This window comes from Anguilla rostrata, chromosome 16 (genome assembly GCF_018555375.3).
Source record: "Anguilla rostrata isolate EN2019 chromosome 16, ASM1855537v3, whole genome shotgun sequence".
In the NCBI taxonomy this organism is placed as follows: domain Eukaryota; kingdom Metazoa; phylum Chordata; class Actinopteri; order Anguilliformes; family Anguillidae; genus Anguilla; species Anguilla rostrata.
This window is the reverse complement of record NC_057948.1, coordinates 126,154-141,220: the sequence shown is the minus strand read 5'-3', so window position 1 is coordinate 141,220 and position 15,067 is coordinate 126,154. Positions and strand designations below refer to the sequence as shown.

General features: G+C 42.2%; 1 protein-coding gene across 4 annotated transcripts in view; it reads right to left on the bottom strand.

Annotated features, from left to right (window-relative positions):
• Positions 1 to 15,067, bottom strand: part of LOC135242424 (protein kinase C and casein kinase II substrate protein 3-like) — a 53,345-nt gene that overhangs the window by 24,888 nt on the left and 13,390 nt on the right. For all 4 annotated transcript variants that reach the window (XM_064313507.1, XM_064313508.1, XM_064313509.1 and 1 more), the window contains exons 6-7: positions 8,375 to 8,503; positions 5,282 to 5,328 (exon numbers count right to left, since the gene is read on the bottom strand). In XM_064313507.1, the coding sequence (XP_064169577.1) occupies positions 5,282 to 5,328; positions 8,375 to 8,503 (176 nt within the window). The remainder of the gene's footprint in view (positions 1 to 5,281; positions 5,329 to 8,374; positions 8,504 to 15,067) is intronic.

Below are 15,067 nucleotides of genomic sequence, written 5' to 3'. Positions count from 1 at the left end.
GGTTGATTTTCTTTTTATAGAATCTCTTAGACCCCTAGTATTATGTGAAATATAAAAGAACGTAGGATTAAAGGAAGACATATACAAAAAGGAGTATAAATTTAAAGTAAAAATTTAAGGATGCTAGTTTTTTGGAGCTAAACACCGTTGCAAAGCCCCTATCTAGCACTATTGAATACAATAAAATTTTACTACAAAACAAACATTATTGTCCTCATATTATAAAAAGTATCTAAAGTGAACATATATTTTTATATCTTAGTATCACCTTGTTCTACCTGTTAGATGTGTGAAAAACAGGATCTCGGGAAAGCTGACTTTTAAAGTGCAAATCTTTGTGTGAAACGAGGTAAGTAGTTGAATGATCTAATGTAAAGTTAGCGCAAATAGAAATTTTATCTGTTTCCCTCTTTGTTGAGCATCAAACTGAGATCCCTTTAAAGTACAACAAAAATTATTTTAACTACAACACAGAATAACAACCTTAGGAAATTGTTACGGTTTCAAAAGAGAACATCTAAGATGTGAGTATTAACACAGAACCTCTGAGGTAGGACTCTCAAACGTCTGAGTGCGCGAAATAAATGACACGTTGTTACCTTTAACATATCTAATCCGGAGTAACCCTGTTTCCATTGATGTAGCCCACATGTCCTCTGTAGTACACATTCTTTCCTGCCGCCCTGGCTTGCTCCATCCTCGGCCAGAGCCTCTCTGTCGGCTTTGCAGAAGTCTTGCTTGAAGTGAATCCCCAAGACTTTGCAGATCTTGGAGGTTTTGGACAGCTTCCAGATGGCATCCTGATGGTATCTCATAGTGAACTGCATGATGATCTGACGGTGTCTCCCCTCCTCTCTCCTTCCGAGGCGGTGAACAGTAGCAACCACTGTTTCCATCGATGTAGCCCACTGCGGTGCTATTTTGGACAGGATATCTATGACAATGTCTCGGATGTGTTCGTCGTCTTTTTCTTTCAGACCATGTATTTTGAGGTTCCAGCATCTCTTGTACTGCCGCAACTCCATTACTTTCAGCTGGTCACCAAAGTTGTCTATTTTTGAGGTTAGCTTTTCTATAACGAGAGTCGCATTTGGGACTACAATCGGTTCCTGTGAGGTTTTTATCTTTGAAGGTGGGGCCGTAATCTTTGTTGGAGTAACAGAAGTTTTTCTCTTCATACAGCTGTTGGTTGTAATATCAATGTGCTAGCAGTCGTGATCACTCGTGTTTGCTTGGCCTGAGGCTGCACCTAGCCTAGCTTCAGTCTTTCTGCTTGGCATGTTAGGTTAAAAGTAGCCTACTTCTAGGTTCAAATTTGTCCTTTGAGGTGGTCCAATCACTTAATCAAACGTTCACTTTACAGTTTACATTTTTTTTAAATAACTTGTAAACTGTAAAGTTTGAAGTTTTCATGTAAATTTCGGGGCATTTGAGCATAATTCACCGTTTTACGAATTATGCAGTGTCGGGAAAAATACAGCATTTTGTTTAAGTTGCGTTGAATTCCGAAAATTCTGAATCGCGAAAAACTGGAGGGACCTCTTATTTACTATTATCAGCTTTAAGACAAGCAACAAGCTCGGAATTATCTCATCGCGACCCATTAAATCCAATGGCACAGACGTTCCTTCATAATTTCAAACTGCTTTCCTAATGGCTATTTTGTGTCCTGCGACTTGGGTTACAACAGTGAATACCAGATTCCTAGACGTAGGCTACTGATAGTGACCACGTTGCAAGACAGGACACTTAAATTGTATGCTATCCTTCTCCCACTACATTTCTAAGCTGCAGTCTAAGGTCAAGGCCAAACTCCTTTCCTTTATAGAAATCATTTCGCTTTTACCTCTGCTGCCAAACTCACCCTCATACAAATGACTATTGTCCCCATATTCGATTACAGCAACATAATATACAGGTCTGCATGCAAAGGTACACTTTGCAAGCTTGATACTCTTTACCATTCTGCTATCCAGTTTGCCACAAATGCCCCCTTCAAAACACACCACTGCACCCTTTACTCTCAGGTCAACTGGCCCTCCCTTCACACCCATCGTAACATTCACTGGCTTACTCTCATTTACAAGACCCTTCTCTGTCTATCACCTCCCTACCTGTGTCACCTGCTGCACCCTAAGTTTGTCACACACAACACCCGGTCCTCACTCCATATCCAATTAAAAATACCTCCCTCAGTCTTGCATCATTTCAATCCGCTGCTGTCTGCGACTGGAATGCTCTCCGAAAAACGTAAAACTGGGTACATTTATTACCATTTCTGCCTTCAAACATGCATCTCAGACATTTTCACTGATTCCTGCAACTGTTTTTCTGCCATGTAATATCCCCATAACACTCTGTTTTTTTTTTCTTCTCCCCATGTCTCATTTGTTGACTGTTGTTTGCTTGCCTGTGTTTTCATGTGCCTATGTTTAGTTTGTTATTATTGATGTATTTTGTGCTTTTAACATGCTTTTATCTTCTAGCCCACCTCCTCTTTCCTTAAGTGGCTTTTGCCGCTTGCCAGGCCGACATTGTGCAATAAGAATTTGTTCTTAATGACTTGCCTGGTGAAATAAAGGTGAAATAAAAAAATAAAATATCAGACCCAGGGCAGACATTACAAGGGATGGGATTAACTAGTTAAACCATCATTTCTTGTGTAAAAAATGTATTGACTTTATATTTCCTCTGAGAAAATTGGTCTCTTTTCAGGCTTTCCCCATTGACTTAACATTGGGTGGGCAGGGTTTCTTTTTGCAACCAGGCGATACAGTTCACTCTCTAGCCACTGGGGAGAAAGGATTCATTAAAAGAGGCGAGTTGTTGGCGCTTGGTTTGCACTCCCTGCACTAAATAAAAACAGTAACTGGCTGATCTACTGCACTCTGGTACGGTCAGGCAAGGAATGGACTCCCCTTTGTCAGATCATTGGCCGATATTGTCATTTTTAGGGGGCGTGGCTTAGAATGCCTACTTTTTACTGCATTTCTGCCCATATGGCCTGTAATTTATTTAAAAAAGAACAGTTTTTCAAACCATCCTCTCTCTGAGCCCAGAATTGTGAATCCATTAAAAACAATTTCCCTCCCTTAAGATTCAAACCTTCCCTCAAAGAGCCTTTCATACTCTTCAGAGTAGTGATCACCATATAAATGTTTGCTCTGTGAAGAATTAACACTGATATCAAAAGTGTTAAAGATAGCATTCCCAAGATGGTCATTATTGCATTTGTACACTGTACAAGGAATAAATAAATGTTAATTTTATATTTAGTTAGTGTAGAACAAGACTTAAATATTTTATACCTAGTAATTTGCATGGTATTTAAATGGCAGCATATGAATTAAGCAGATAAAAGATATATTGGACCAGTGCAATATAATACATTCCTGTGTACACATTACATTAAAATTTGTTCCTTTAAAAAGTTCTTTGTGGGTGACTATCATTGAGTGACTGTGCACAGTACTTATTCATGGCTTAATTTTGTTCAATCGGTAAATTTTGTCAATCGTTAAATTTGTTTTAATCTGTAAATTACATTTGGGAAAATATGAATAATTATGTATATTTAGGCCCATATATCTACATACTGCATATATACTTATTAAGAGACAATTTTATCCAGAGTATATGAATACATATATTTTCCATTAAATGTAGTCCCCTGTTCAATCCCACCAGTACCTTTGTGTTTTTAAGTGCAATGCTCTACCAACTTAGCCATAGGACTACTATTATGATGGTTATAACGTAATGATGCCATTACAATATGCTCTGGCGTGATGAGTTGAAAATTAGATTCATATCTGTAAGAGATCATAGCCATACTTACTCCAAACTCTATAATTTACACTCTAATGCAGGATCTATCAATTAATCACACTAGTTTAAAAATGACGTGCTATGTACCAGTAAAGTTTGTGGATAAGCTCAGCTGAAACACTGATACAAGACATGGGCATGTTGAAAGCATGCTTTATAAAAGTGCAACATCTGTTAGTATATTGCCTCTGGCTTTAATATCCAAAATAGCCAATACACTGTACAGAGCACTACTCTAAGAGTATGAAAGCTCTTAGGCTCTTTGAGAGAAGGTTTGAATCTGAAGCTATCTGCCCAGCGGTGAGTACATTGAAGTACAGTCGACATGAAGTGCAGATGCCAAAGGTCTGTGCTGATACACCTTGATGGAGAGCAGGCTGATGTTAGCATTAGGGTTGGTCAATTTAATATCCTGCCTTTTGAGGCTTTCAGTGAATACAAACATTTCACTTAAAATGTAGGTTTTTTGTGATTAATAAATATTATATATTTATATTTGATGCCAAGGAGTCCCAGGGTCTAAGTTATGAGAACCCATGAGTACTCGGTCTATCTAATGTTCAGAAACCTGAAAAGAATAGAAACTGATTTTATGATGATGAGATATTTTCTCCATCTAATTGAAACCACATGTATGCAAGATCATGACCAGTCAAGCAAAGTAGGTTCAGTAGCAAGATAAATTTGTGCAGATTTATCTCAGTCTCAGGCTTGTGGTACTATATGGGTAAAAGCAGCCTGGTCGGACTCACAGTGCCATAATAGGAGCTACTTGTTTTGGTTTGTAGCATCATAAGGTTGTGAGCAGCCTGGTCAGGCTCATAGTGCTGTAAGGTTATGAGCAGCCTAGTCAGGCTCATAGTGCTGTAAGGTTATGAACAGCCTGGTCAGGCTCATAATACTACATGACTATGAGCAGCCTGATCAGGCTCATACTGCAGGAAGGTTATGAGCAGCCTGGTCAGGCTCATACTGCAGGAAGGCTATAAGCAGCCTGGTCAGGCTCATAGTGCTGTAAGGTTATGAGCAGCCTGGTCAGGCTCATGGTGCTGTAAGTTTATGAGCAGCCTGGTCAGGCTCATGGTGCTGTAAGTTTATGAGCAGCCTGGTCAGGCTCATAGTACTGTAAGGTTATGAACAGTCTGGTCAGGCTCAGAGTACTGTACGGTTATGAGCAGCCTGGTCAGGCTCATAATACTGTAAGGTTATGGGCAGCCTGGTCAGGCTCACAATACTCTAAGGTTATGAACAGCCTGGTTAGGCTCATGGTTTTGTAAGGTTATGAGCAGCCTGGTCAGGCTCATGGTGCTGTAAGTTTATGAGCAGCCTGATCAGGCTCATAGTGCTGGTAATGTTTCAACACTGAGAGTGAGAAGTGAGGCTAGGGGTGAAATGAAAATAAAAAGCAAGGCTCTTCCACTTCCATGTTTGGGAGGGGGGTGGGGAGGTGTACCTGTCATTGCTGGGCAGGTCCATGTGTTTGTGGATGTCCTGCAACACCTAGAAGAAGAATACATAAGAACATAAGAATGCATAATAATGAAAACAGGCCATTAAGCCCATATATAACATGCAGCTAAGCCAATATAGGTTCCTCATTTACCTACAGACTACAGAGCATCTAGCACTATGTCAATGCCTGGACCTGAACACTGCAAGGGTCCCTGGCTCTATTATATGACCTAGCAAATCTGGTCTCAACACTAAGGGCAAAACCTTTCTACCTTGTGCCCCTTGTTCTGCTAAGAGAATAGCCTGAGAAAACTCTTTTCTAGACCACTTTGTCATCCCTTTTATGAATTTAAAAACCTGGATCAAAGCCCCCATAGTTTCCTTTTGCTAAGCCTGAATAGACTGCATGTATCAGGTCTTCGCCACTTTTACACTTCATAGCAGAGCTTGTGCGTGAAGAATGGAGTGTGAGTGAAGAGTGTGAGCGAGGAGAGGAGCATGAGTGAGGAGCGGAGTGTGAGCAAGGAGCAGAGTGTGAGCAAGGAGCGGAGTGTGGGCGAGGAGCAGAGTGTGAGCGAGGAGCAGAGTGTGAGCGAGGAGTGGAGCGTGATCGAGGAGCGGAGCGTGATCGAGGCGAGGAGTGGAGTGTGTGAGCTGAGTGTGTGAGCTGAGCGTGATCGAGGAGCGGAGTGTGTGAGCGGAGCGAGGAGCTGAGCGTGATCGAGGAGCGGAGTGTGTGAGCGGAGCGAGGAGCAGAGTGTGAGCGAGGAGTGGAGTGTGCGAGCACAGCGTGAGCGAGGAGCGGAGTGTGTGAGCGGAGCGAGGAGCAGTGTGTGTGAGCAGAGCGAGGAGCGGAGTGTGTGAGCGGAGTGTGTGAGCGGAGCGAGGAGCGGAGTGTGTGAGCGGAGTGTGTGAGCGGAGCGAGGAGCGGAGTGTGTGAGCGGAGTGTGAGCAAGGAGCGGAGTGTGTGAGCGGAGCGAGGAGCAGAGCGAGGAGCAGAGTGTGAGTGAGGAGCGGAGTGTGTGAGCTGAGCGAGGAGCGGAGTGTGTGAGCAGAGCGAGGAGCGGAGCGTGAGCGAGGAGCGGAGTGTGTGAGCTGAGCGAGGAGCGGAGTGTGTGAGCAGAGCGAGGAGCGGAGTGTGTGAGCTGAGCGAGGAGCGGAGCGTGTGAGCTGAGCGAGGAGCGGAGCGTGGCGGGCGGAGTGTGAGCTGGCAGGAGCGGAGTGAGCAGAGCGGAGCGGAGTGTGAGCTGAGCGGAGCGGTGAGGAGCGAGGAGCGGTGTGGTGAGCGGAGCGAGCGTGAGCGGAGCGGAGTGTGTGAGCAGAGGGAGGAGCGAGTGTGTGAGCAAGAGCGGGAGCGGAGCGTGTGAGCTGAGCGAGGCAGCGGAGCGAGTGTGAGCAGAGCGAGGCGCAGCGTGGCGGAGCGGAGTGTGTGAGCAGAGCGAGGAGCGGAGCGGAGTGTGTGAGCAGAGCGAGGAGCGGAGCGGAGTGTGTGAGCAGAGCGAGGAGCGCAGTGTGAGCGAGGAGCGGAGTGTGTGAGCTGAGCGAGGAGCGGAGCGGAGTGTGTGAGCAGAGCGAGGAGCGCAGCGTGAGCGAGGAGCGGAGTGTGTGAGCAGAGCGAGGAGCGCAGCGTGAGCGAGGAGCGGAGTGTGTGAGCAGAGCGAGGAGCGCAGCGTGAGCGAGGAGCGGAGTGTGTGAGCAGAGCGAGGAGCGCAGCGTGTGAGCAGAGCGAGGAGCGCAGCGTGAGCGAGGAGCGGAGTGTGTGAGCAGAGCGAGGAGCGCAGCGTGAGCGAGGAGCGGAGTGTGTGAGCAGAGCGAGAGGAGTGTGACGGGAGCGAGTGTGTGCCATCCAGCGTTGAGCAGCGGGCGCAGCGTGGCAGAAGCGAGTGTCGAGCATATGCCGGCCAGCGTAGGCGGCGGGGTGGTGAGAGGAGAGTGATGTGAGAGACTGTATTCTCTCTCTCGCTTCATCGCAGCTTGTCAAAGCAGACAGATCCTCCCAGTAGGCCTTTCTTCCTCTTACCAACTCTACCTCAGAAAATTAGCCAAATTTGCTAAGCGGTTTGTTAAAAATTTTCACGAAGAGACTGACAAATAGGTGCACTATAAAAGCATGTTCAAAAGAGAAAGGAGAGAGAATATGATCCCGTACTTAGCTTACAATTTCCATGTCTAGTTCACAATTCCTCATATATTTAATGTATTAGGCAGCCTCAAATCTCATCAAAGTGAGCATTCTTCAAAGTCAATTCAAATACTCTACTGTAAATCTTACTTTAATTTTAACTGTAGCCCAACTGTAGTGTTACTGATTGTCTTTGTCAAGGCTATCTATCATTTCACACACACAGTACACTACTTCAGAATCAATATAGAAATAGTTTTTAAAAATGAAGTATCGTGTAGTTCTGGCAGGCCACGAGAGTCAAGCGCTCCGGCTGAATCAGCTGATGGCTCAGCTGAGTGATGTTCGCCTATCACAGTACATTCACTTAACAGGGCGGTCTACTTAAACAGCCTCCCTCTACTCATTCGGCTGCTCCTCCTGCATGCAAGCTGCTGCACCTTGCTTTGTAAATCCCCTCCACCACCCAAGCACCATCACTTAGAGTGTCAAGAATTTGCATTTCTCCATTCCTGTGTGTTAAGAATTTGTATTGCTCCATCCCTATGTGTTAAGAACTTGCTTTGCTCCATCCCTATGTGTTAAGAACTTGCTTTGCTGCTGGATCTGTTGTGTGTACCCCTCTAAGGGGGTTTACCTGCTGGCCTCCTGGCCTTATCCACACGGGCTGCGTGGTTGGCGGGAAAGCTCCAGAACAGAGCCATACCGCCAAACATAACTGTATTGCCTCATTGTCAATAAAGATCTACTTTGATGACAGTGGTCCTGACAGAAAGAAGAAAAACAGAGTTTGAGCAATACTTTTCTTTCTCGGCGTGTTGAGCGATTTTGGTGCGGAGCTGGGAAAAGGACATGGAGCGGGGGAGCACACTTATGAGCACGGAGCGGCATTTCCTCCAACTCCGCTCACATGCTCTGTTTCATAACAGGAACCAGCGCAGCTCTTTCCTTTGTACGTTCTCCTATTTGTACCTCCTTAAAGAAGCACAGTCGCTTCTTTTCAGCATCTTGCGTAATCTCGAACACCTGCTCCATATCCTCCATATAACGCGGGTTGCAGCGGTTCAGCTCCTCCAGGGCTTTCTCATAGCGAGCCTTTGCCTGAGGGAACACGACAGCCACCACTCAACCAGACATATCACTCAGTTCACTGTGTTACATCTGTATATGTGATGTGAAGAACATAGGAATACGTAATGAGGAGAACAGGCCATTCAGGCCATCTAGAACATAAGAACATGAGAATACATAATGAAGAAAACATCATTCAGCCCATCTAGAACATAAGAATTCCTACACAATAATTAAATTCCCCACAGACTAGAGAGCATCCAGCACTGCATTGAACACTCCGATGGTCTCTGCCTCTACTACAGTTGAGGCCAAAAGTTTACATACACCAAGGCTAAGGATAGTCACACTCAGTTTATCACAACTCTGCACATTTCATGTTGCCATACTTTTCTTTTGGCAAGTCAATTAGGGCATCTACTTTGTTCTCATCAGAGGTAATTTTAAAATAATCGATTAGAGACAGATTTATTTCAGCTTTAATTCACTATATCAGAATTCCAGAGGGTCAAAAGTTTACATACACTTTGTTAGTATTTGGTGCCATTACCTTTTAATTGCTTAACTTGAATCAAACGCTTGGGGTAGCCTTCCACAAGCTTCTCACAATACTTTGCCAAAATGTTTGCCCATTCCTCCTGACAGAACCGGTGTAACTCAGTCAGGAAATTGGGGCTCCTTTCTCAGACACGCTTTTTCAGTTCAGTTCACAAATTTTCTATAGGATTCAGGTCAGGGCTTTGTGATGGACACTCCAATACTTTCACTTTGTTGTCTTAAAGCCATTTTGTTACAACTTTGGAGGTATGCTTAGGATCATTGTCCTGCTGGAAAACCCAAATGCGACCAAGTTTTAGCTTTCTAGCTGATGTCTTGAGGTGTTGCTTCAGTATTACTAGATAATCCTCCTTCCTCATGATGCCATCTATTTTCTGAAGTGCACCAGTCCCTTTTCCTGCAAATCACCCCCACAACACGATGTTGCCACACCCATGCTTCACAGTTGGGATGGTGTTCTTCGGATGAAAAGCCTCACCCTTTTTCCTTCATACATAGTACTGATCATTATAGCCAAACAGTTACATTTTTCTTTAATCTAACCAGAGAACACTGTCTCGATCTTCTTCCTGGTGATCATCTGCAAACTTCATTCTGGCTTTTTTTTTTTTACTTTCTATTTATTTATTTTTCAACACATCAATAATAACTATACAACAATAACAAAAAACAGGAACAAAAAAATTAATAAATAAAAAGAAGAAAAAGGAAAGGTGGGGCCTGGACTCACTTTATAACCTTTGATTCATTCTTTTCAGATCAGCTCAGAAGATGATCCATCTTTTTTCCTGTATACATTCCATTTTCTCCAGCGTTGTTCATGAGACTGTGCTTTAGTCTTTAGATAGCGAGTCAGTTTTTCCATGGAGCATATTTCCTCAACAATGTCCAGCTATTGTCCTGGTTTTGGAGGGTCACATTTCAACCAGCTCCTTGTGATGGCCTTTTTACATGCAAGTATCAGGATTTTGAAGAGATAGATGTCCTTCTTTTGAATTATGTCACCGGGAATCAATCCCAGGTACAAAATGCGGGGGTCCCTGGGGATCTTGTAACATAAAATCTCCTCAAGAATTTGAATAACTCTGTCCCAGAGTGTTTGTATTTTTATACATGACCAGAAAACATGAGTGATTGGCATTCAATTGCCCACACGGTCTCCAGCATTGCTGCTGGATATCCAATTGTTTATTTTTAATGTGTGGTGTAGTAAAGAAGCAAATTAAATTCTTCCATACAAATTCCCTCCATCTTTTAGGGCTAGTGGACATGTGCTGCGTTCTACACATGTAATGCCGATCACTCTCAGACAGTGTAATGTTCAGTTCTAGTTCCCATTTCAGTTTTATGTATAGTGAATTTCTTCCATTTCGTTTTTGTAAACTACAATCTTCGAGGGGGTTTGTTTGTATGCACCTGTGAACACTTTAATCACTTCATTACCTTCTGCTGAATTTTTTTAAAATTTCTGTGTCATAGAAATGTCTGAGTTGTAGATATCTGAACAGGTCCCCATTTTCTAAATTAAATTCTCTTTTTGAGTTTTTCGAAAGTTTTAAAAGTTTTTCCCTCTATGAGTGTACATATAGCTGTTATTCCTTTTTCTCTCCACCTTACGAATGTATTATCCATCTCTCCAACTCCAAACCTGGGGGTCTGAGAAGGCCAAATCAGAAGTTTTCTGTCTCCTTCCAATTTGTATTCTTTGACAACCTCGTTCCATATTTTCAGTGATTCTTCTAGAATGGAAGTTTCACCCTTTTGGTTGGTATATTCCTTTCCACCTAGCCTGGCCTGAGGTTGAATCTGACCCAGATTTAACTCAATGTGTTTCCATCTAGCTTGATACTCTGAGGAGCACCAATAGATAATGTATCCCATTTGGGCAGGGTAATAGTATTCTCTGAGATTTGGCAGCGCTAGCCTCCTTTTCCCTTGTCCAACTGAAGAGTCTTAAATTTTACCTTTGGCCTAGCTCCTGCCCAGATAAACCAGGATATCTGTTTTTCCCATGTAGTAAACAGAGTCTGGTATTCTGACTGGTAGAGACAAAAAAAGGTATAGCAACCTTGGCAGCACGTTCATTTTCACCACCTCAATTCTTGAACTGAGGTCCAGTACAAATGTTGATCATTTTGTTAAATCTTTCTGTATTTGATTATTCATTATGTTATAGTTTATTTCATATATTTTGTTCAAATCCTGAGTGATTCGTACTCCTAGATATTTTATTGATTTTGCTTTCCACTTCAATTTATATTTCTGCCTGATTTTCTTACTTGGTGTTTAATTAAGAGAGAGTACCTGTGTTTACATGATGTTCAATCTATAGCCCGACATCAGACTGTAATCATCCAGTATTGTCATGAGTTTAGGAAGGGTAGAGATTGGGCTGTGGAGAAAGGCAATAACGTCATCAGCAAAAAGTCCTATTTTATGTTACTCTTTTGCTATGTTGATTCCTTTCATCTTTGTTTTGTCTGATAGCTTGGACCAAAGGCTCTATGAATATTGCAAATAGGGCAGGGCTAAGGCAGCAGTCTTAGCTAGTGCCTCTAAACAGCTTAAAGCTGCCTGTCAGATGGTCATTAATCTTTATTCTGGCGGTTGGGTCTCTATATAGAGATTGTATGCACCTAATGAATTGGTTATTAAAACCCAGCCCCTCTAGTACTCTATACAGAAAAGGCCAGCTCACTTGTTCAAACGCCTTTTTTCCATTGAGACTGACCAGAGCGGCACTTAGATGTTGTCTATTAGCCTGTTCTATAATGTGCAGGGTTTGTCTGATGTTATCCTGTGTTTGTCAGCCTTTTATGAACCCTGTCTGATGTTCATTTATTAAGTCGGGTAAAAAGTGTTCAATTCTTTTTGAGATTATAGATGTAAGCAATTTATAATCTACATTCAATAAGGAAATTGGACGAAAAGATTGACAGCATTCTTTATTTTTACCTTCTTTTTCACTGATATTACTGCCTCTCTCCATGATGGTGGAGCCACAGCTTTGTCGAGTGTCCAATTTAAGGATTCTAGTAATACAGGGACGAGTTCTTCTTTAAAGGTTTTATACCATCAGGGTTCATACACTTTTTCACCAATGATTTTCAATGACTTTTCCATGACTTCTCCACAACCTTTAACTGAATTTCCATGACCAAAACAAATAACTTTATCTCAGTGGGACGATTTAGAATTATTTATTGTAACAGCTCCAATTACCCTGGACCCTCCATGTAATGTAAGTTTTACATGTCACCCACATGAGGCATCCACCCGCCCTGCCGACTCTCTCCATTGACCAGAACATCCTGGAAGTCTGTGACACTGTCAAGGTCCTGGGGGTCACCATCCAGAGTAATTTGCATTGGGACAGTCAGGTGGACCACATGCTGACCTCAGCGAACAGGAAGCTTTTTGCTCTGCGTCGCCTGAAGAAATTTGGTGTCCAAGACCCAGAACTGGTTTCCATCTACACAGGCTACTTACGCCCAGTGCTGGAGTATGCAGTCCCTGTCTGGCACAGTTCCCTGACTACAGACCAGGCTAAAAGGCTGGAAAGCACGCAGAAACGGGCTTGTAAAATCATACTTGGCCAGAGGTACTCAGGGTACCCAGAGGCTCTCTGCACTCTCGGATTGTGCACTCTATCAGAGAGATGCACTCAACTGTGTCTTGGCTTTGCCAGAAAGCTGCTAAAGTCCAACTTCAGTGACTGGCTACCCCCCCTCAGGGAGGAGCTCACAGGTCGTCAGACAAGGAACTCAAACAAACTGGCCATCCCAAGATGTCGAACTGAGAGATACAGGAGATCACGAATCCCCTATATGTGCAGACTCCTAAATGACAGCGGATTTTAAATTTTAATTTTGGATACGAGATTAGATCTTAACTTAGATAATTGCAATATTTAAAATCTTTTGTCTACTTAGTATTGATGTTTTATTGTAACAGCAAAATAATTCAGTGTTTTTAATGACAACTGTCTTTATGAACCTGTAATCATGCTGAAAGGTCAATAAATAAATAAATAACATTAAGTAAAATTAGGTCTGCATCTGAAACATATGGTGCCTCTCTAAAACAAATACAGTTTTTCTCGATTGCTAACACACTAAAACTGGTTCTTTTAGCAAAAACTCCCAAATTATTACTTCAGTTCTCAGAGGACCAACACATCTCTCAAAACTATAAACACTTTTCACTTGTTTTAACACATGCTGCAAATTGTTGAACTTTTTCTGCAAATCTCTACAAACAAATGCTCTCATGAATCACTGGTTACACACTGTGCTCATGCAAAAAACACTAGTAGTCAAAACAGTTAACTCAAGTCATCACAAATCACATCCTAAACTCAGGTAACACACCTTTCTCTAGGTGCAAACACTTGGCAGCAAAATTGTTTACACACCGGTCACAATCTCTGGATCAATAAATAGGGCCACAGTTTGTGTCTGTGTGCTTTTGAACAATGGATCCTCAAAATGGACAAGCTGTCCAAAGATCAGGAAGACAAAGGAGACGAAGAGGCAGGAGACAATTTGTCCCAGACGAAATACGTGCCACCTTGATTGACCATGTGCTGGTACATGGTATGATGATGAGGGAAGCTGGACAGAGAGTTCAGCCAAACTTGAATCATTTCACAGGGGCATCCATTGTCCATACTTTCAGACAAGAAAACAGGTACTATAATTTACTGTAATGTTACATATTGTATCTGCTGTACTACTGTGAGAGGATATGCTATGTAATGTTGAAGTGTATTTACAGACTATATGTTCTTTAGATTTTATTGCTATTTTTGTTTATAGTGCTGCATATACATTATTTTTTTGCATATGCATTATTTTTATGAATGCTACTCTCCTTTGAAAATACTACTTTTTTTGTTCCTTCAACTGTGTTGTGGTTACTGTACAGTACTTTTCACTCAGCATCACTTTTCAGTACTACAAATAAAATATTTGGAAATTTGCACACTCCCTCATTTGTTAGGAGTGTAGCATTACAAAGATCAAAATCTGAAAACCATAAAATAAGTAGAATAACCAGGAGAAAATAACTCCTGACGCACTGCTATAAAAGGTTTTTGCATTAGTGCTTTGAATTTATCTCACTGGTGTGTTATGGGTAATCTACATTGTCTGTGTTTTCGATGGCTTGTGTGTGCCATTTGAAGGCAAAGTTTAATTTTGATGGAAGAGTATATGTTTTGAGAAGATAATTTGAGTTTGGCATGGATGTTTGAGGTTTGTGCTGATTGATGTGTAGTTTTGGGATTGTGTTAATAGTTCTGAGAAAAAGGGGAATTGTTTCATTAAATGTGTCTTAGCAATACAAAAAAAACTAAACACCAGACTTAGATACAGGTCTCAAACAGGGATCGAAATTGCTCCCGAAATTTAATCTGTGCGACCTCAAAATATAATTGGGAGCATTTGTGCGAGTGCAAATAATTGTTCTGGTGCGACCTTTTTTTTTTCTTTTTTTTTCCAGTCGAACATCTCTTTCTCTGTACATTCGCTAGTTAGTACACTCAGCATGTCCCTTGTGAGCTGAGGGTGACCCTTCTAACCAATCGCGAGCTTGACATTCTTACCTTTAATGCTGATTTAAAATTGGTTAATATTAGCCTTCAATCACTCCCTTTCGCTGCACTCCACTGTCACGCGACACAGAGAGCTAACGCGTTAACTAATGTTACCTGAAGACAAAAGTGTATGTTCAATTTATTGGCGTTATCGAAAGCTGAAAAGTTGAAGCGGACGTTTTGTGTAGCGACCCAGCTAATTTCTCCGATGCAGTTTACTGGCGGTTGATTTAATTAGCGGTATTAATGTGACGCGCTTTGTCGTTTGAATGCATAACACGCAATTCCTTGAAGAGTCGACACATTTTATGCGTGACAGTTTAACTGTTACTTGTAAACCGTACTGTTATATTGTCGTTTTTTATCAATAAAAAATCTATTGCGTATATTGTTGGTGCTCCTTACAATTCGGTGGGTGTTCCTAAGTTTTGAAGTTGGGA